The sequence below is a fragment of the Amphiprion ocellaris genome, chromosome 12 (assembly GCF_022539595.1).
Source record: "Amphiprion ocellaris isolate individual 3 ecotype Okinawa chromosome 12, ASM2253959v1, whole genome shotgun sequence".
Lineage (NCBI taxonomy): Eukaryota > Metazoa > Chordata > Actinopteri > Pomacentridae > Amphiprion > Amphiprion ocellaris.
In genome coordinates, this window is record NC_072777.1 from 5,507,393 (window position 1) to 5,529,760 (window position 22,368).

The 22,368-nt window shown below is 38.6% G+C and overlaps 1 protein-coding gene across 1 annotated transcript; it reads left to right on the plus strand.

Moving 5' to 3' along the window:
* The first annotated feature begins 10,804 nt into the window (after nucleotides 1-10,804).
* si:ch211-142k18.1 (uncharacterized) lies at nucleotides 10,805-22,058 on the plus strand. The gene is made up of 3 exons (XM_035942341.2): nucleotides 10,805-11,005; nucleotides 17,336-17,868; nucleotides 21,077-22,058. The coding sequence occupies exons 2-3, from the start codon at nucleotides 17,342-17,344 to the stop codon at nucleotides 21,213-21,215; spliced, it is 666 nt and encodes a 221-aa protein (XP_035798234.2). The 5' UTR covers nucleotides 10,805-11,005; nucleotides 17,336-17,341; the 3' UTR covers nucleotides 21,216-22,058.
* Nucleotides 22,059-22,368: the final 310 nt, after the last annotated feature.

A 22,368-nucleotide genomic window follows, 5' to 3' on the forward strand; every position in this document is an offset into this window, starting at 1 on the left:
CTTCTTGTTAGCTTGATGAGATGGGCTTGAAACTTATCAATCACTCAGGTAATCCAGAAAATGGAGGAGAAGCTTTAAATATGTGTTGAAAAGGTCATATTTTACCCCAAACTATAATATTGTCCTAAACTCAACAAGGGATTTTGGTACCTAAACTGAACCAAAAGTAAACAACTAATGTAAATGAAACTTCAGTCTTAATTGATCTTAATGAATAATAGTCCCACTTTCTAGCTGTTTTACACAAGGAGCTATTTTGCACCCGTCACTTCTTTGCTTTGAGAACATCTTGCCAAATGACAGTGATATTTGCCATCTGGCTAACTCTGTGTGTTGTCCTTATAAATACAGAGATGAAATGAAATAACCTCCCAGGTAGCATCCAGAGCATCTGTATGTATGGATACGATGCTTTAATTACCAGAGAAGTAAATAATATATTAGAGAAACATTCAGTTGTCACTCGTCTAATCAGTGCTGTTCTTAAAGTTGGCCAAGATGCACATTTACATGCAAGGATATGGCTGTCAAATACGGCAAGGAAAAGCTGCTTCCCTTTTCCTAAGTACACTTATCATGGTGCTGTTGTATTAGAGTGTATTATATTCCAACAGTGTTACAACATTTTCCTTGCTTCATGCATGTATCTTGCTTTAGGGAGTATTGCTGGTAATACTGTTATTAAACATCAAAACATTCATAATATCTAACTAGACTCTGCTTTCTTGTGTTTCACAGCAGTACAGTGTGCTGGTGAACATAATTAAAATTCAAGCCTCTAGCTCTCTTTGTTTTTTCTTACATGATGAAGCCTATTTTTTAATTTCAGTCCATGGCAGGTAACTGGGTTTGCATATTCTTAGTGCAAGCAAAGCAACATCTCTGCTCTATCTTACACTTAATTGTAAGAAAACTGAATTATCTAGAATGTAAATGCATTATTTCTGCTGAACAAACAGCTTAAAATGTCAAAGCAATAATAGTTATTATTGAATAAACCTAAAATATGTGCTGTAGGCAACAAGTCTGTTTCCATTTTAAGTTCTTTCATGATCTAAACTGTAGTTTTATTTTTAAATGGGTCAGAGGTTCTATTTAATAACAAAAAACCTGTTTAAACTTTGCGTTGCCGACCATGTCACCTTAGTCTGAACCCCAGTGAGTAAAACTGCAGACGCGACCGCAATAACTCGACACTAAAGCCTAAACTGCACCATATGACCATCACAGTGTCACTAACAAACCTACTTAAGATTCACTGACATGAAAAACAAGCTCCTTTGAAATCTGTTATCTGTAACATCCGACACCCCATTTACTTTACACCTCTGAGTCATGCCGAGGTGATCAAAGCTCCTTCTGGTCTCTTTCCAGCAGCGTATCCCCCTCCTGCCGGAACATCTCTGCTAAGCCACGCAAATCAATAAAAAGAACCACAGGAAAAAATATGTGAGCAAGGAGTCAACAGTGCATTATCTTCATTGAATTTAATGACGGCGAGCAGCGCAGTGGAAGACGCCCAAGCTTTTAATGAGAAATTATCAACAGCACTTCAAAATGTGAAGAGTTGTCTGCATTCAGAGCACCTCTTCACATTACATCAGTTAGAAAAATGTGTGAATTTTGCAGCAGATCATATTTAACCATGAATAATGTCTTTCTGTACATTTATGCTTCATATCCCCCAGTGATGCTACAGTGTCATTAAATTCACATGTAATTTGGTTTCACAGCCTTTCTGGTAAGTGTAGCCGTAAGACGATGGCGTCAAGCAATGACTTCCATTACGCAGTCATCTATTCTGTCATGGTCTCCAGGAAGCATACAAACTGGCTAATTATGTTTGCCTGATTAAATTTTGGCTCTCCTTCCAACCATTTATCTTATATTTATCCAGGGATATTTAATTACATTAGGCATAGGCTAAGAGGACGGGGATGTTAAAGAACACTGGCCCCCGATACGTGCACACACTTGTAGTTCCATTGGTCCAAGTCAGTGTCAGTCTGATTGATCAGTGTTCACAGTTTCCTCAGGCTGTCTCATTTCCTGCTGCTTGACTTATATAATGAGGTCTGGATGGAGGTCTGTGTTTTCTTTTTTCCAGGGTGGCATCTGCTGTGAAACGTATCAACGACGGCTCGTGCAGAGCAAAGTGCCCCCTTTGGCTGCAACTTACAGCCTTTTAGTTTCCACTTAAATGCCATCGAAGGTTTGGATTCCTGTTTGTGTGAAAGCAGCTTTAAGAGAGGTTAAATGCGAAGGGCGCAGAGGGAACGACGGCACACAGGGTGTCTTTGACCCTCTTGGATCTTAGAATATCAGTGGAAGTGTTTGGGCTTTGTCAATCACAGCCAATCACAGACAGTCCTGTAAAAGCACTGCTGTTGCCACTGTGACATACTGTTTACTTAGTAACGCAGTGTCTGCAGAGTCCTGCATAACCTTTCCAAAGAGCAAACGGAATTATTTTTTCAGGACGTGCAATGTAATCATAACAGCCAGACCATTTTGAGAGCTCATGTTTCATTTGCTCTGGCAGAATACGTCTGGTGTTCAAACTCTGCCTGCACTGGGCCAATCACAATCATTTATCTAATGTGGGGTGGGTTTGATGTGATGACTGTACAGAGGAGCAACGCTGAGCCACTTGTAACATGTTGTGTTGCTCTGATTGGTTGGAGCTCCAGCCAACTTTGTCCAAAAGCATTTCGACCCGTGTCTGATGATAAACAAAATTTCCAGACTATTTAACATTTGCATGTCATCTGGTTTAAACCAAAGGAAGCTTTCACACATCTATTTCATGAGGCAGGTGCGTAGGAGAGGAATGAGCCCATCCAAAAGATTTAATCATATAATACAAAGAAAGAAGCCATCTTGGATAGGAAGTGGCTCTGACTCTGCCACCAATGAATGAATTCCACATAAATATCATATAGAACATGAGAATCATCAGTTATAAAATTGATTACATTCATTACACTCAGTGGCCACTTTATTAGGTCCACCTTGCTAGTAAAAGGTTGGACCCCTTTTACCTTCAGAACTGCCTTCATTCTTGGTGTCATACTTTCAACAAGGCGTTGGAAACATTCCTCAGAGATTCTGCTCCATATTGACATGATAGCATCACACAGTTGCTGCAGATTTGTCAGCTGAACATCCATGATGCCAATCTCCCGTTCCACCACATCCTAAAGGTTCTATTGTATTGAGATCTGGTGACTGTGGAGGCCGTTGGAGTACAGTGAACTCATTGTCATGTTCAGGAAACCAGTTTGGTGAATCTGTGTCAATTCTATCCTCAGTTTCCTGTTCTTAGCTGACAGGAGTGACACCTGGTGTGGTCTTCTGCTGCTGTAGTCCATCTTCTTCAAGGTTGGATGTGTTGTGTGTTCAGAGATGGTATTCTGCATTCCTTGGTTATGTGAGTTCCTGTTGCCTTTCTATCATCTCCAACCAGTCTGTCCATTCTCCTCTGACCTCTCACATCAACAAGGCATTTTGTTCCACACAACTGCTGCTCACTGGATATTTTCTCTTTTTGGGATCATTCTCTGTAAACCCTAGAGATGGTTGTGTGTGAAAATCCCAGTAGATCAGCAGTTGGTGAAACACTCAGACCAACAACCATGCCACATTCAAAGTCACTTAAATCCCCTTTCTTCTCCATTCTGATGCTCACTTTGAACTTCAGCAAGTTGTTTTGACCACATCTACGTGTCTAAATGCATTGAGTTGCAGCCATGTGATTGGCTGATTAGCTATTTGTGTTGACAAGCAATTGAACAGGTGTACCTAATAAAGTGGCTGGTGAGTGTATTTTACAACGAAATATTTGCACTGTATGGGTACAACCTGATGCATGCATGGAAATAAACCTGCAACTTAAAGTATTACCCCAATAACACAGTTCTAGTGGATACGATTACACATTACACTATAGAGGAAAGAATGAACATCACAGATACAGAGGAGGGACTTATTTCATTGCATTACTGGAGTATGTAGAGAATGTTTATTGGGGGTGGAGCCTGAGACCCTTCCAATTTGATGTGGCTTCTGTTCTTGTAATTTTAATTAACTCAGGGATGTCACCACCTATCACACAAGTTTTGCAGAAACTGTGTGAAATAAAAACACAGATAAGTTTGTGAGGTTGTTTTATAACATCCTGGAGCTGGATGCATAAGATTTTTTCAGGGAAAGGCAGTGGATATGGAAAGTATAATTTCGTGTTGCACTTCAGTTGGGGTTTATCTGTTAAATGGTTGTAGGAACCTTCAAGAAGGTGTAGCACACGGAAGCCAGTCAAAACATTTTGTTGCCTGTCAATGCAGATCTTCCCACTGGTTAAATAATGAAGAATTAATTTGAAATACCACTGATTCATGAAGATCTGTGCTTTTGTTCTTTCTTTATCACACAGACTTTGGACACATTTTCATGTCAAGAATAGCCAGATGTTTAGCAGACTGAAACACTACCAGCTGAAATATTTAACTTTCCCCAGTGATTTTTGGACTCAAATAGTGCTTTGTTCCCTTTTGTATTCCCTTTAACAGAGCAACAGAAATGTCACCACATACCAGAGTGTACATGATTGTCAGATGGTTGTTCTTTGTTGGTGTTGTTGAAGTGCAACTTTATTAATAGGCTTTTCCGGTGTTAGTTATTTGAGGTCAGTCTGGTGTGTCAGGACCCTAAAAACGACTGTTGTCGAATATCCGCCGGCAAAATGTCACATACTTCCACTGACACATTTATTAATTGTGGTAATTTGGCATGTTATAGATTAAAAAGCGAACGTTATCACAAACCTCCTGCCCGTTGCTCCCACTGCTTCCACAATCTGCGCTGTACAAGGGAGCAGGGATAAAGTGGCAGAGCACGCTGGTTTGTGAGCGCTAAGAAAAGCCTGAACTGTGTTTGGGTCCCAGAGTGGATTAGCAGAGTTTATCAGCGCCAGCACACTGTGGCACTCGCTGCCTCCACACTGCTGTGGATAAATGGCTGCAGAGAGCACCGAGTCCTTGGCCTTGGTCAATAACAGCCCTCGGGGTGCGCGAGGTGCTGGTCAATTAGAAAACGCTGAAACAGTTTCTCGGTCAATATATTCACGGTCGCAGTCTAATCGGCGATGTATTTTGTGAAAACCTCAACGGATCGCGTCTCGTAAATTCATATTGTGCTTTTCCATCTGAAACTGAATTCTTAGTTTATGATTTTAACATGGGAAAATGTGGCTGAACAGCAATACGCAGTGTTAATGTGAATTTATTCATGAAAACTATACATTTCTTTAATATCAGATATAAAATGAGTCATTTTTAAAATCATCTCTTCGACAAGCTTTAATAAAACAGCATTTATCACATCAGAAAAACCATGTATCTGTGTTTTTATTTAGCCAATAACTCAAATGATAATCTATGTTATGATGAGTTTGTTCACATCAGAGATTTCCAAGCACATAAAGTTTAAAATTCCACTTTCTCCCCTTAAAAACTCCTTACTCCGTTATGGATGGCTAGGCTCGCTACCCGCCATACAATTTAAACAGCTCCCTCCAAAAACACATTTCCTACAAATGTAATGGAAGCTGCTGCATTTCATTGCCACATCATGTAACGTTCATTGCAGCTGTCAAGGATTCTGCAGACACTTATTTGACATAGTTTACATTGAGGATGAGAACCAGCTCCCATATGGTGCCTTCCTGTCCTTTGGGGGAAAAAAACAACAGAGCATCTTGGACATGCTACATGCATGTCCAAACATGGCTGAGGGCTTTTAACACCATGCTGTTTGACAAAGACCATCTGGCCCTGTGCAGCGAGGAGAACATGTGTGGCTCTGAGGTGTTGCTGCTGAATTTTCCAGGGTTAGACAGAGATGCGACAAAAAAACAGGAAAGTGTAGAGGATTTTTTTTTTTTAGTGAAAGGTGTTATTCTGGCACATAAAAATCGAGTAGTGGTTTAAGAAATAAAGTGTCTGTGTAATTTCTCACTCATCCAGGTCTTAGGAAATTCTGTGAAAAGCAACGGGGCTTCTCTTAGATTCTTTTGTGAAAGTGAAGAAGCCTCTTGGAAGAGATTTGAAACATCTTCAAGAACAGCTGCTTTTTAGAGGAGCTCACAGGTTTAAGAAACCAGATTTAAACTATAATTGTTGTAATTACTCCGCCACAGAACACGGTGGAGTGATGTGATGATCGGCATACGTTTGTCTGTTTGTCTGTCTGTTAGCAACATTACTCAAAAAAGAACTAATGGATTTGGATGAAATTTTCAGGGAAGGTCAGAAATGACACAAGGACCAAGTGATTAGATTTCAGCAGTGATGCAGCTTATAGTCTGGATCCACGGATTTGTTAAAAATGTTTGTATCGTTGCAAGATAGCAGCACGGCGTCACTGTAACTATGACAACAAGTGAACACTACATCAGCTGCCTGCTGATGATCACATGATTACGATCCTACTATAAATCCACTGCTGTGGACTTATCAGGACTTATCCATCAGAAATGAAACAAGGAACAATTGATTAAATTGTGGGGGTGTTTCCGAGTCCCATCAATTCCCGCTACATATTTAGGTCACGCGGTTTGGTATCATGCATAACACACGCCTGTGCTCAGTGCAAGGTCATTTTGTTAGTGGGTACATCTATATTAAATGGACACATTCTGGATTTCATGATTTCTACCATGAATTTTTTCAAGATTTCAACCGTCGGAAGTTATATAATGACTGAGCACTGCGCTCTCTGAGTGCTTTTTTTGTTTGAATATGATATCAGTGTGGTACAACCAAACGCTGCATGAACTTAAAAGCTAAACTTAGATGAGGAGTTGATTTCTTAGTGTGCTTTTTCCGTTTGTCTGTGTGCCTTCCTTGAGTTTTAAGTTTCTTCAGTATGTTCAGCTCTCAAAAGCACTATATAAGTCACTATTAAATCCATTTTCTGATTCTTCAAAGGAAAAGATCCCACTATTAAGAAGGAAAATGCCTCTTTTTTCAGATACTTTTTCTTCTTTTTGTTATTCATCTAACGAGGTCAAGTTGCAGTCTTGACTAATGACTAAAGACAATTCATGTATGTACTCCTAAGGTTCTGTTAAGTGGTGCTTTACTGAAGTCTGTCATCATGTCATCTATAGCCAAAACTATCCAGTGAATAAGGCTGACAGTGACAAAAAAATTGCATTTTTTTCCTGCTTTGGACCAGATCAACTGCAGATGTGAAAGCACAGCAAATGCAAGGTGAGACAAGGAAAGAGCTCATCAACAAATGCATTTTTTTGTATTCTAGCATCACCAAACCTGCATCAAAGTGTGATTTATGTGGTTATTTCAGCTCCCTAGAAGAGCACAACAGTATTAAAGCTGTAATGCTGCATCAGATATTTGATTATCTATGACTTCAGATGTGCTTATCCTTCTCTTGGGTAAGTTATACAGAGCAAGGGACCTGTCGATGTTATGTCACGGCTGTAGATTAGATGTCGATAAAAATCATAGATCTCTTCCATGCCCTTTTAAAAAACACCCTCAGGTGAAACACTGTCTTGCAGTCGGTGTCGTGAATCTTTCTTTCAAACCATAACTGATCTGGATTATTGGTCGTCATCATCAGCAGCTGTTGGGGATTTTCTACCTCCAAGATTAAGAGCTGAGTTTCCGTCAGTGAACCCATCTTCCTGTGGCGTTACTCCAGAGATATGTTCGTGCTCTTTCTTAGCACTTCTGTTGTCTGTTACACTGAGAAAACCAGAACATCGCTGATGGGAGGGGGAGAGTGCATTAGAAAGCTTCTGTTTGTACCTGGTATTAAAATGGAGCCTGTGGGAGTCATGACGTCAACAAAACAAACACGGCTTGGTCGTTAGCTGCATCATTGTCAGAACACTCTTTTATGACACTTTTGTATGAGAAATCAGGGTCATTTCATTTTCTAACTCTGTTGTGCAGCTGCAGTTATGAGACTCCATCACCACGGATGAAGGGACATAACAACGAGGGTCAATGAGGAAGCTCAGTGAACAAAAACAGCGTTATGAGCAGACAGTTCCACAGTAAGATTTAAAAGTCCCACTTTGTGAGTCTTTCAGTACAATAATGCAAAATCTCACATGTCCCCATAAAGGATCTTTCATTTTTCCAGCTCAAAATAGCACAAAGAAAATACTAAACAGGCTGTTTCATTGTCTGTAGCTGTAAATCTAACTGAGCTCCTGTTGTTCATGCCCCCTTCAGGAAGAAGACTCTCTCTGCATCACTGATTGACAGTAACATCACCTGATGCAGACATGAATTAGTGTGTGAAACCAGAACTTTCTACGGTTTCTAACTTTCTGTCTGAGCAATTGTTTTGACATTTTTTACATGGAAATGTAGATGTAAAGGGACCCGGATTAAGCTTAATGCCTATTGGTTCCTCAGTATAAGTCTGGGAGGGTATCTAGTTGTGGACAAGTTTGAGGAATGACAGCAGTAAAAGTCTTCATATCTTAACAACTTTTTACGTTATATCTCCAAGTTAACAGATCCAATAAAACCGATTTTCACCACATGGGACCTTCAGATCACTCATAAGTAATTACGGCAAATATCCACAGTAGAACAAATAATCTTTGCTCCAGATCGCTTGCGGCAGCGTCACTGTTTAAATGTCCACTGGAAATGTTTGAAGAGAGGAGTAGTCATTCATTCAGCAGCCAAATATCTGATTGTTTTGCTGGCATTTTTCATGTTTTATGGGATGCTGTATCCATAATCCATACGGACGCAGCATCCACACCCGTGGATTAACTGCGATGTTTAACCATCATGGTGTGAAATGCAGTTTTACTGTTGCCATTACTTTTTAGGGACACTCAGAGAGCAGAAACCAATGCTCTATTTCCCAATTTAATAACAAAAGTAAATGGCAGTGTTCCACCTTTTTCACCAAGTTTCATGGAATTCTACCCAGTGATTTCTGAATAATCCTGAACAAACATCAAACAGATGTTATCCAACAACAGCTGTATTTGTCTACCACTTTTCTTTGTTTTTTGATTTGTTTTCTCTTCCTCTAATCTGAATCATGAACCGATTGATGACGCAGAAGCCGTAATACAATCAGAACCGTGAGTTTTACACTCCTAGCATAATGAACACACAGTAGCATCTCATTTACACTCTGTAACTGTACCTGAATATGACAACAATTTGTTCATCTCTGTCATTTTAGCAGATTTCACAGCTGCTCTCATGAACTTTAATATTTTTGTTCATTTTGTCAGACAATGATCCTCTGACAGACTATTTATGGCTGAACCTCACAACAGCTCTGAAATCTAACAACAGAAACAGAAAATATGGAACTCTGCATTATATCACTGTCAGTCCTGACGCTATAATTAGATTTTGTGCAGCTCTGACTAAACCGACTGGATAGTCTGGCATGACCATAATGAACAAATTGGTTTTGGAATTCAGACACAGTTTTTACAGAATCACTGTTTAGTATTACAGGTCACTTTTGCATCAAGTAAAAAAAATGTTCTGAAATTAAACAAAAAAACGTGGGTCATTCCAGAATTGGACGACATTTTACATCCCACCCATCACATTGCAAATAATCCATGTACAAAATACTAAAACAGGCAGCTGTTGTGTGAATTTACTTGTCCTGGGACCAAACCTAAAAAAAAGCTAGGAAAAAAGAATGTTTGAAAATATTTTTAAAATACCAAATAAATCTGGATTTTCCCCGAAAATACCATTTTTCTCTTGTCCCAACCCCCTGATGACCAAATCGAACCTCAAATAAAACAGTTAAAACCTCCTTTTTTGATGTTATTTTTTTCATTGACATCTCTTGTAATTGTGGGAACATTTTTTTAAATCAACATAATATTTTAAATAATAACTATTCTGCATGGAATGTGTGTCCCACAACAACCCTGTTAGCATAACCTTTTTATCTGCTAGAAGAAGAAAACAGTGAATCACATGAAACGCTGGAATTAACATCATCAAACAGTTTTCCTAAAGAATGTGTAGAACAAAGCTATGTCCTCTCTTCTATTTTTCATATTTTCAGAACATTGTCAGCCTTGATTGAATGTCTCACTCTACCTCATATTATCAGGATCAGACTAATTCTTTGGACTGTTTTCCATCAGTCAGTTTGTCCTCTTGGTCAGCAGTAACAGCAGCTAAATATCTAGCTTCTACTGCTGAGAAAAAGATCACATTAGCATGGATTAGCAACCCTGTTACTGTGATTAGAGTAGGGTTAGCAAACAACACAGAAAACATGGAATAAAAATGCTACCATTGATGTGGAAGCTGAGCCTTTGATAGTTTATTACCTATTATTGATTAATATGGAGCAGAAAATTTGTAAAAGAAAAGGTTTATTTTTCAAAAATTTTAAGCCCAAATATCCTCCAATTCTGGAATGACCCATATACAAACTGTATTGCACATTAAAAAAAATACATTCGTTATATTTTAAATTCAAAGCACAGATGCACTTTAATGCAACTTTTCCTGGAAACAAATGGTAAATGTATATCCAGTATGGCGGTTTAAAAAAAAAAGAAGCATTTCCCCTCATGCTGTGGACCCTCCTGCTCCCCACCAGAGTCCCCAGATGTGAAGTAGATTACACCCCTTCTTTTCCCCTCCCTTTGCCAGCCCCTGTTTCCACCGCAAAAGAAAGAAATCATTCAGTTTCAGCTGTTTTTTTTTTCCTGCAGACCTCCCCCTCCCCTATAGCAGCAGACCGGGGCTCGCAGATGACTGAACTCTGCAGCCAAACCCTAATTGTGTGTTCGTGTGTCTGCATTTTTTTCCCCCCACTTGACATGAAGAAGGAAGCTTCAGCGAGCATTTGTTCTCTCAGGGTGTAAATGGAAGTTGTGGACCTTTGGAGTGGATTTGTTTGACTGAAAAAAAGAAAGTGGAAGGGACTGAATCTAGCTGGGAGAAATTACTATAGTTTGGTAAGTTTTGGATTCATGAAAAGTTTTGTTACACTGAGAGTTTCTCAACGTGTACAGAAATACAATTGCATGGCCCATTGTTGATCTAATAGTATTTATTTTCATTATTATAATTCTTTAAATTGTTGTCTGGTTGTAAAATATGGTTGTTGATATAAATGGTTGCTTTTGACTCTAAAAAGTGCTGTTTTTCCATGTAGATATATTACATTATACATAGAATGCTTATAGATATTATATACCGATGAAAACACATGCAGCTTAATATTTTAATACATTTTTTAAATAATTCATGTGAAATGAAAGAACTTCATTTTCTGTTAATTTTCACTAATTTATTGTAATTTTAGAAATACATTTATGGCATTAAACTTACATTTACTAATATCATCTATTAAAAAAACAAAGAAAAAAGCTTTTATTTCAGTTTTCTTTTTAAAAAATAATAGGTTGTCACAGTTATAGGTATTTAATGTTATTTAACATTGGATATAATGTTATGTGATAATATTAGTAATATTTTTGTGTGTTTTCATAAACATCCAAAAAGTCTGTAAAATCATCCCCTATCATTTAATCCAGTTTATTTATATAGCACCGGTTCATGAAATAAGTCATTGAGGAGCACTTCACAGAACTTTTTTTATAAACACTGAATCGGTAGAGTCTTTTTCTACTGTGCTGCCTCACTGCCAAAAACAGTAAATGTGCCACCTGTGGAACACACCTGTTCACACTCTGACCTGCAGCTGCTCTGCAAACACTCAGATTAGCGCTTAAACACAACTAAAATAAATATATACATACATATAAAAAATGGAATGAGACTCTACAAGGTCTGTACTTACATGTAAAGGGTTAACGTTCAGAGATCCCACCGGTAAATACATCTCTACAAATGACCTCATTTTTCGCTTCATCCCACTCGTTTGAGAGATCGTCATTTAACGGAAAGCAGAAACTTAACAATTGAATTAACTGCTTCAGTCATTTCAAGCTTTAAAAATAATCAAGCATTTCCCTCCTCCTGCTTCTGATTTATGTAGATTTGTCTGTTACACAAGAAGTGAATTATTAGGACTTTTTCCCTTTTTTTATTTGCATTTTTATGATGCTGACAATGATTTTGTTAAATTAAGTAATTAAAATAATTAATTAGTTAAAATCAGGCTGTTCTGGGTGTCCAGTGTCCAGATTGTGAAATGTACTTTAACCCTACTACTACTACTACTACTACTACTACTACTACTACTAATAATAATAATAATAATAATAATAATAATAATAATAATAATAATAATTATTATTATTATTATTATTATTATTATTATTATTATTATTGTTATTATTATTATTATTATTATTATTATTATTGATAATAATAATAATAATAATAATATCAGTAGTAGTAGCAGCAGCAGTAGTAGTATTAGTAGCAGTGGTAGTATTGTTAATGTTATTATTATTAGTCGTAGTAGTAGAAGTAGTAGTAGTAGTAGTAATAATAGTAATAGTACTGCCGTTCTTGTTTATGTTATTATTATTATTTTTTTTGGTAGTAGTAGTACCTTTACCTTACTTTCTCCTTTGTTTTAATTGTTTGGCCTATTATTGTTGTTATTTTAGTTTAGTGGTAGTAATAGTAGTAGAAGTAATAGTAGTCTACTACTACTATTATTACACCACTACTTGGTGGTGATAGTAGTATTGCTATTATTGTTAAAATTATTATTGTTGAAATTTTCATTATTAATGTTATTATTATTGTAGCTGTTTTAATTTTATTTCATTTTAATGACTGAAGAAGGATTTAGCCTCTTTGTTTAGTTTTTTTGTATGTGAGATCACAAGCCAAAGTATCCTAACGTCGGTGCGAGCTCATGGCTACTTTCCTTCTGCAGACTAGACTTCTGCTATTTTAAGCCAAAAGAAAAGTCAGCCTCTAAAAGCCGCCTCACAGTGACAGATCCTTCACAGCGACGCCAAAAAAGGTCACTGAAGGCCACAGAGAGTCGAACACAAACTCAGCTTCAACCGAATCAGGAGACGCCAGCGTGGGAATTGTGCAGACATTTTCCAAAGACAAAGGCTGCTGCTCCTGCCAGTCTGTGATACAGAGAGGTTTCTGGTTCTAGAGACTGCATTAATGTCACTAAATGTCCTTTGACTCATGTCTTTTACTGCTGCAATGGTGATTGAACGCAGAGACAACAGAGTTATATTTAAGCATGAATTACATTTCCATGTGGCTGTATTGTGTCATTATTCCACTCTGAGCCATGAGGTTTTGATTTATTTACTTCCAAACGAGAGCAGTAAAAGTTCACAGTAATAAAAAGTTTTGGACACGCTGCTCTCTATCGCACTCATAAATGACAATAAATGTCTTGGAACACGAGATCCTGTTTAGCATTTCACTGTTTTCTGCTCTGACCTCATGACGAGGTTCACGTAAAAGTGTGTTTTTTGAATCTTGTTCAAATCCAAGCAGTTTCTAGATGCTTTCTGCCACGTTTTTACTCATTTTTCACAGAAAATAAAAATCCTTAATATAGATGTACCCACAAACAATATGACCTTGCTCTGAGCACAGGCATGTGTTATGCATGTGTACGTTATGTACAGATGCTGAATCACGTGACCTAAATATGTAGGGACTCAGAAACACCTCCACAATTTAATCGATTGTTCCTTGTATCATTTCGGATGGAAAAGTCCCGATAAGTTCGATTTGTAGTAGGATCACAATTATGTGATCGTCAGCAGGCAGCTGATGTAGCGTTCACTTGTTGTCATAGTTACAGTGACAATTTGCTGCTATCTCGCAATGATACAGAAATCTTTGACTAATCCGTGGATCAATACTACAAGCTGCATCACTGGCAAAATCTAATCTCTTAGTCCTTGTGTCATTTCTGACCTTCCCTGAAAATTTCATCCAGATCCGTTGGTCTGTTTATGAGTAATGTTGCTAACAGACGGACAGACAGATGGACAAACGTACACCAATCGTCACATAAGTCCACCGTGTTCCTTGGCAGAGGAATGATTGATTTTGATGAAAGATCACAATTTTAAACATGAACCATCAGAAAGTCTTTGACATTTTTACTATTTCTGCCTCTGAGAAATAGTGTAACTTTGGGGGATTTTTTAAAAAGATAATACAGCTTTCAAACTTGACAATGTTAACAGAATTACAGAAGTTAAAAAACTAATTTTCGACCTCCGTGTGTTGGTTTAGGGAGAGTGACTGACAATATCTATTCTGGTCCACGGCTGTTTGTAAGCACTCATGAGTAAAGAATATCTGTCCAGAATAATAAACCCCATTCATTCGCTGTGAGATATTTATTGATACCAGTCTGGTGTCAGCTCTGGTGAAACTCATTAAGTCTGTCTGCTGCTACACAATGTACACGTCAGTCAAAAGAAAGTAATCTGACTACTGACTGATTGTATCTGTTCCTGCAGATTGGTTTGAAGGTTTCAGTTCACAGCTGCTGCAACATACATGAGGTCACAGTTTAAAGTAATCACAAACAGAAGCCGCCAACAGTTGGTTGTTTTATGGGTTCGGGCCAAACCACAACTCATCTTAAAATAAATAGACAATTTTACGGCGTCCGCTCCAGCAGCAGCAGGCGTGACCAGGCATTCATGCTCCCCAACAAGACGTGCTAACTCAGATTTCCACTTCAGCTGTGAGGAGATGAAACAGTTCCTCTTCTGCTGTAAACTCCAAATGCGCTCCGACTGCAGAAAGAGCTCTACATCGCCGCAACCTTCACAGAAACGGGTTCAGTGTTTTTTTAAGCATGTTTCCAGATGGAGAGGAGAGAAGCTCAGATGCTCGTCAGCAATGATAAAGTGACTCCGTTGCTGTTTCGCTGCACACTTGGAAGACTTTTAAAGCAGGAACAGGCGGTTTGAGACAACAAACGGCCCTTTTGTGTTGTGAAATTTTTGCAAAAGTAGCTCACCCTTCACTCTGCACATGTTGTCAGGATTTACAGGGTGAATAGATGCCATGAAAGATCCCCACACAACCGCTAGTTACCAAAAATAACACTGCTGCAAAGGGCTAAGTCAGCTGTTACAGGCCTAACGTCACATGTGTCGGTTAGGTCACGGTCCAGCGGCAGAATGTGAAACCTCAGCTTAGCAACGCAAAACTTTTTTACAGCACAGGCGACAGAAAACAGCAGAAAAGGCACAAATAAACAGTAAAATTCCACCAGGAAAGGCCTTTATTTTCTTTTAACAAACACAAACAGAGATGAGGTCATTTGGATCGCTGTGGATGCAATTCAATGTCGTAATTAGAGAATCTTTGGAAAGCCTATTGGTAAAATTTAAAGGCATTAAATGATCAAATGTAATTTGAACAATATTTTTATAAAATGTAAACAACCTAAATAGGTACAGTTTGAGCACTTTGGCTTTGTTGACATGTTTTAAACCAATTTCACTCAACATCAGAAACTTGATTTGAAGAATTCGAGTGGCCGGTATGGAAACCCGACTGGAATTTTTCAAAGAGATTGTGTTGATGTAAATGGTCCTGAAGTTGGGTGGCAACAACTTTTTCCATTACCTTTGAAAGGAACGGGAGATCTGTCTGTATGTCTGTTAGCAACATTACCCAAAAACGGACAAATGAATTTGGATGAAACTTTCAGGGAAGATCAGAAATGACACAAGGACCAAGTGATTCGATGTTGGCAGTGATGCAGCTTATAGTCTGGATCCATTTGTTAAAGATTTCTGTATCACTGCCAGATAGCAGCACAGCGTCACTGTAACCATGACAACAAGTGAACACTACATGATTGCGATCCTACTACAATTCCATCACTGGACCAGGAATTTTTTAAAGATTTCATCAGAGCAACCTTGGCAGAGAATCAATCACTACTACCTGCTTCTTCTAACGAAATACTACATATTGCATTTTAACAGGTAACATTATATAAGACCCAGGTGACATTTCACTAAAGTTCAAGAAAAAGGAAATGTTACCTGTTAAACTATACATGGTATAAAAATGACCACTGCTGAAATATGCAGTGTGACATTCAGAGGTTTCTGAGCCCCTGATGTATCAAAGATTAAACAGAAGCCATTTCTATATTGCAGGAGGTGTGACAGAAGGAAGGACTACTGGGAAATGCATACAATAAATGTCTAAATAGAATAAAGCAGATTTAAGCCCCATTTATTCAGTTTAGCCTTTGAAGCCACCGGGACGCCTTTTTCTTTCGGCATGATAACAAACCTTTCATTCATTTATATGGAGCTGCTTAAAGGAGAGAAATGCAGGAAGTACCGAGGGAAAGCATCAGATTAGATTTGGGCTCCACTAATGTACCTAATGAAACAGCCTGTGGTGATTAGGATTCACAGCTGAATCATGTTAAAATGAACGTGTGAATCCCTGATATGTGAGGGAGCAGAACTAGATTAGCTTCGATTTTAATAAGATAGTGGACAAATGAGGGTCTGCACTCACGTCTGTGGGGGTTTGTAGAGATCTTCACATTTCAATGGATGTTTTTGATTTAAATGTAGGCTCCTTTATAATCTTAGCTTATTTGATAATGTGTTCTGTAAATGAGATGACTTTGAATAATGGACTAACAATCTTAAGAGAATAGAATATAATAGAAAGCCTTTATTGTCATGCAGATTTAAAGAGTCGCTCCCTAAATCATTTTAACTATTTTGACAATCAATTAACTGTTTCAATCATTTCGAGCTTTAAAAATAATCATACATAATGTAGATTTGTCTGTTACACTAGAAGCGAGTTGAAGTCTTGTACTTTAGGAAATTCTGACAACTTTTCCCCATTTTTCTGCCATTATTGACACTGACAACCAATGATAACTGAAGTAATTAAAATAATTAATTTGTTAAAATCAAGCTGTTCTGGGTGTCCAGTGTCCAGATTGTAAAATGTGCCGTAACCCTACTTTCTCCTTTATTTGAATCATTCAGCCAGTTATTATTATTATTATTATTAGTAGTAGTAGTAGTAGTTGTAATAGTAGTAGTAGTATTGTCATTATTGTTTATGTTATTATTATTATTAATAATAGTAGTAGTAGTGGTATTGTTCTTAAATGTTTCTATTTTCTGCTTTCTTCTCTTCTCTATGACAGTAAACTGAATATGTTTCATTTTGGGCTTTAAGAAACACCGATTGACACTTTTTTTCCCCAATTTTCTAAGATTTTAATTGAGAAAATAATCAACAAATTAATTAACATTGCAGCCATACTTCTGAACCAGGCCCCTAAAATTCCCCGTCACTCCATCTCTTTCCAGGTTGCCATGTGGCGCTGCTGGATGAACTTCATCTTGGCCTGGGTATCCATGGCAACCCCGACACTCTGCCAAAGTGGAGACGGTGATTGGGGTTCAGGATTTGACATCTCCTCCACAATAATGGCCACCAATGACACGTTGCAGGCGGTCGGTGACGAGCCGGTAAAAACCAGCCGTGACTGGACCCCATTAGCTCCGTCGCCGTCGCCCGTCCTCCACTTTGAGCCCCAACCGGACAAGTGCTCCGTCTATTTCAACACTAACGCAGCGTCAGCTCGGAGGCTGAAGGCCCAGAGGGAGGAGCTGGACTACCTGAGGGCCATACAGCACGGAAACAAGGCGGTGATGGAGAACCTGGTGCAGTATGTGGGGGCGGAGCTAGGCGACCAGAGCTACGAAGACGTGATCAAGGAAAACGTCATGGGAACCCAAGAGGACCACAAGAGCTGCCATGAGGTGGTGGAGAAGGCTGAGGAAGATCTGGAGAAGCAGCTGGAGGGGGATGTGCTGTCCTCCCTCGCTGGGATGCAGAAGTGAGTGCAGTAAACCAAACGTGTTTGTGTGGAGCTTCATAAAGTTAATATAATAATAATAACTTTATTTATATGGCACCCTTAAGACTAACTAACTAATTAAAGCTAAAAGTAAACTACACATAAAAGCAAGTCTATAAAAGTGGGTTTTAAGAAGTGATTTAAAAGAAGTTACTGACTCCGCAAGGCCTATTTCCTCAGGCAGGTCGTTTCAAAGTCGAGGGTCCTGATGGAGGAACGACAGAAAGGAGGGAGTTACAATAATTGAGATGGGAAAAGATGAGTGTATGTACAAATTTGGCCAGCTCTGAGTGTGAGAGCATCGACTTAATCTTGGAGATTGTTCTGATTTGGAAGAAGCAAGGCTGGATAACTTTTTTGACATGAGGAGCAAAACTGAGGTCAGGATCAAATAAAATGCTGAAGTTTCTGGCAACGCGCTTTACATTGGTGGATAATGGACTGAGGTTATTGGTGGTGAGACTGCTGTGTAGGTTTGGAGGGTTAAAAAGTAATACTTCTAATCATCGATGAGCCTTTCAACACCATTAGCTAACACAATGTAGCATTAGAACACAGGAGTGATGGTTGCTGGAAATGTTCCTCTGTACCTCTATGGAGATATTCCATTAAAAATCAGCTGTTTCCAGCTAGAATAGTCATTTACCACATTAATAATGTCTACACTGCATTTATGATTCATTTAATGTGACCTTCATTGAAGAAAAAATGTGTTTCTTTCAAAAATAAGGACTTTTCTAAGTGACTCCAAACTTTTGAATGGTAGTGTATGCTTTGGGTCATCATGCAGAAAGATGAAGTTCCTATTCATCTTCAGCAGGGGTGTCAAATATATGGCCCGCCAGCCAAAACCAGCCCACCAGAGGGTCCAGTCCGGCCCGCGAGACGACTTTGCAAAGTGTAAAAATTACAGAGACATCAACTGCAATTTTTCAATACAAGTAACTGCTATTTTGAATTTGCCCACTGCACTGCCACAACTTATGTATTTTTTTTATGTATAAATCTTATACATTTACAAGGCAGGTGGATTACTTAACCTTCTTCCTTAATAGTTCCCACTTTAGTTTGTGTGGTAGTTTGGATTACTAAACAGATATAGAAATGTATGTAAATTTAAAAGTTTCTAGATCTAGACAAGTTGTTTTGATCATATAGTAAAATACTTGATTGTGCAGTTCCAGATACCTGTGACTGAATGGTTTGTGCCTTTGTAGATACTCAGTGATCTTTTACTTTTAATGTGTAAATGATAAACTGAGGCATCATATTGTTGAAATTGCACTTATTTTTCTTAAGAAATTTCATGCTGTTTATAATGTTTTGTACAAAGATAGCTCATTAAGTGTGAACATTTTTAGGATGTACTTTTTTGCACTAAAACAAAGGGAGAAATTTACAGTTGTTGTTATTTATGGGTTATTATGTTGTGATTTTACTGGTCGCTTGATTCAAACTGGGCTGTAGGTGGCCTCTGAACTAAAATTAGATTGACACCTCTTCATCTTCAGCTTTCTAGCAGAAGTCTGAAGGTTTTGTGCCAGCATTGGCTGATATTTGGAACTGTTCATAATTCCCTCCTCCTTGACTGGAGAAAAACAGCCCCAAAGTATGATGCTGCCACCACCGTGCTTCACTGTGGGTATGCTGTTCTTTTGGTGTTCTGTTTAATTATGAACCTTGGTTTCATCAGACCATAACACATTTTCCCCACATGCTTTTGAGAGACTTCAAATGTGTTTTTACAACCACATTATTTTATTTTTTTATTTTTACTGAGTTGTGCATCTGTGTCTCAGTGTTTTACATCACAAAATCCTGCAATTTAAACAGACTGTTTACATCCACTGTAAATTAAGCATCTCATGAGGGAATTTCTGTTGAAGTGAAGGAAGCGAATTGATATTTTGCTCAGACACTAACAGCATTTTTTCCTTCTTTCAGTCAGTCAGCTCATGTGAAAAGGATTTATTATATGAATACAAAGGACTGACATTTGACCTCACTGCCTGCATTCACAAACCAGCCTCCAGGATCCGTATTATCTGGTGACCATCTTCTGTGTGTGGTCTGAGATTATGCAGCCATTCCTAGCTCCAACAACCAACATGAATTTAGTGTTTAGTGAAGGTAGATGGTACCTAAACAGTTTTTAAATTAGTGGAATAGTTTATTAACCACAATGACCATCAGGATATAGCAATCGACAGTCATTAAATTTGTTTAAGTCATTTATCTATCAAAAATACCAAACAACTCCTGGTTCCTGTATCTGAAATGTTGGTTCTTCTCTGGTTTAATCGTAAATTTGGGGCCTGGACTCCTGATTGGATAATACAATCATTGTGAAGGATTCACTGGGATCTCTGGGAAATAGTAATGCCATTAGTCCCTAATTTCTGATTTCATTAACTAGGCATTTCCTCAGATTAGATGCAGCCGGGGAAGGAAATAAATCTGAATTTTGTGGTTCATCCAATATGCAGCAGCACGTACTTTAAAGAAGGCCGAGGTATCTAAAGCTCTTTTCAGACATCCACTCCCTTCTGTTAATCTGACAATAGTCTGACTCACCGGATGTAGACTTCAAGTATAAGCCCGTCATTTCTCCCACACATTTCATGCACCTTTTACCTCACTTATCTGTTTTTCAAAATCCCCGTCACTGTAGGAAACAACAACAACCTTCTAGCAGCAGCCTACACTCTAAAAACGTAAAGATTTGAAGTGTGTAATCAGAGAGCCATGCTTGAATGTTTTGGTGAATTAGACAGTTTCCTGCATCATTTTCATGCATGCAAATGTTCCTCCAAAACAATCCCCTTGTCGCTTTGTTGTAGTATCACTGTCGCTGCATCCTGGGCTTAGCTGAGGTTCATTGGTGATTCTAAATTGTCTGTAGGTGTGGATGCGAGTGTGATTGTTTGTTTCTGTAAGTAGCCCTGTGATAGACTGGTGACCTGTCCAGGATGTCCCCTGCCTCCAGCACCCCCTTAACCCTAATGAGGTTTAAGAGGTGGTCTAGAGCTTGGAGTGACAGATGTATTACCTCATTATAATGTACCTCAGCTCTTCTTTCACTAACTCACTCTCTCTCCACATCTGCCAGCCCCCTCGTCCTGTGTGTTGGTGTTTACTCCTGCTTGTCACCCTACTCGTGATCCGGATTGTTCGTCTTCCGGAGCAGAATCAGAGAAGAGTCCTTGGCCTTTGATGACATGCTTCGTGCTGCAGCCGACATCGCCAGCCGGCTGGAGAGCTCATCACAGGCGCTGCATGCTTCATTCACCAAGCAGCTGAAAGACATTGGCAAAATCCACCGCTAAGAACGTGCTGAGGCCTGTTTAAAAAGTGCTCACATGCCATCCTTGAACTTGTATTTGACATCCTGTGTGAGGCCCCGAAAGGGATAGAGATGGAAAAACAACTTTTCTACAAATGTATGTTCACATTTTTATGTATATGTGTTATTCAACAACGTGTCAAGGTCAGCTTTTAGTAATCAACACAGACGCACAGCAAGCAAAGAAAAATGCTGGGTAGAAAATCATAACGTCGTAACCCACTAAATTTCCATCCAGGCGTTATTCATGGAATTTTGTGAGGTCAAACATGGCAACAGTGTGCGGCGCAGGCTGCAGCCAAGCCGAATGTTTATGGATCAAACTAGATGGGCCTTCGGAGAGCACTCATAATGACTCTGTTAGTCTCCTCCAGAGGAAGCTATGGTTTGGCCATCTGGTTCCAGGGTAAGGATGGAGGCCAGGATACACTTACAATGACTAGTGTGGCAGACTGGAGAGTTTGTTTCTACAACAGTAAAAAAGAAGAGAAAACTGCCAATGGGACAGCTTTGTTACGAAGGGACGTCTGCTGTTTGGAGAAAACTGTCTGTGAGGACAAGAAACTGTATAAAAAATCAGATATTTCCTGCAGTTTGGAAGAAATTTAAAAAAAACTGTGAAACTGTACAAGAAATATTCAAAACAGGAGCTGAATTTACCTATTTAACGTGAGAATTATACATTAATTGTGTCTACCTTTAATCCTAACGGGCTGCTTTGATATTTGCAATTATAATGTGTATCACTATATAAATCTGGGCCATGTACTGTATATGATCCAGAAAACAGTAGCTGACAATAAAGTAAAACCTTCTCCTTTTTTAATGTTTTGCATTTTGCACGTGCTCTGTATTCACTGTCATGTTTTCACAGCTTCTAAGCTCATCAATATGTTTTGGGGGAATCAAAACTTCACTCAACACATTCATTCACCTAGTCTGCCCTCTAGCTGTTTTTCACAGAAATAGCCCGGAGAGGTTTGTTCATCTGCACGTGTCATTTGTCACTTATGCTTTAATGGAATAAATGCTGTAATTTGTCAGGTTTTTGGTACATTTAAAGAAAAAAAGATGTAGTTTTTTAATGTGTGGGAAATCATTTACAATTACAATATGCTAGTGTGTGTGTGTGTGTG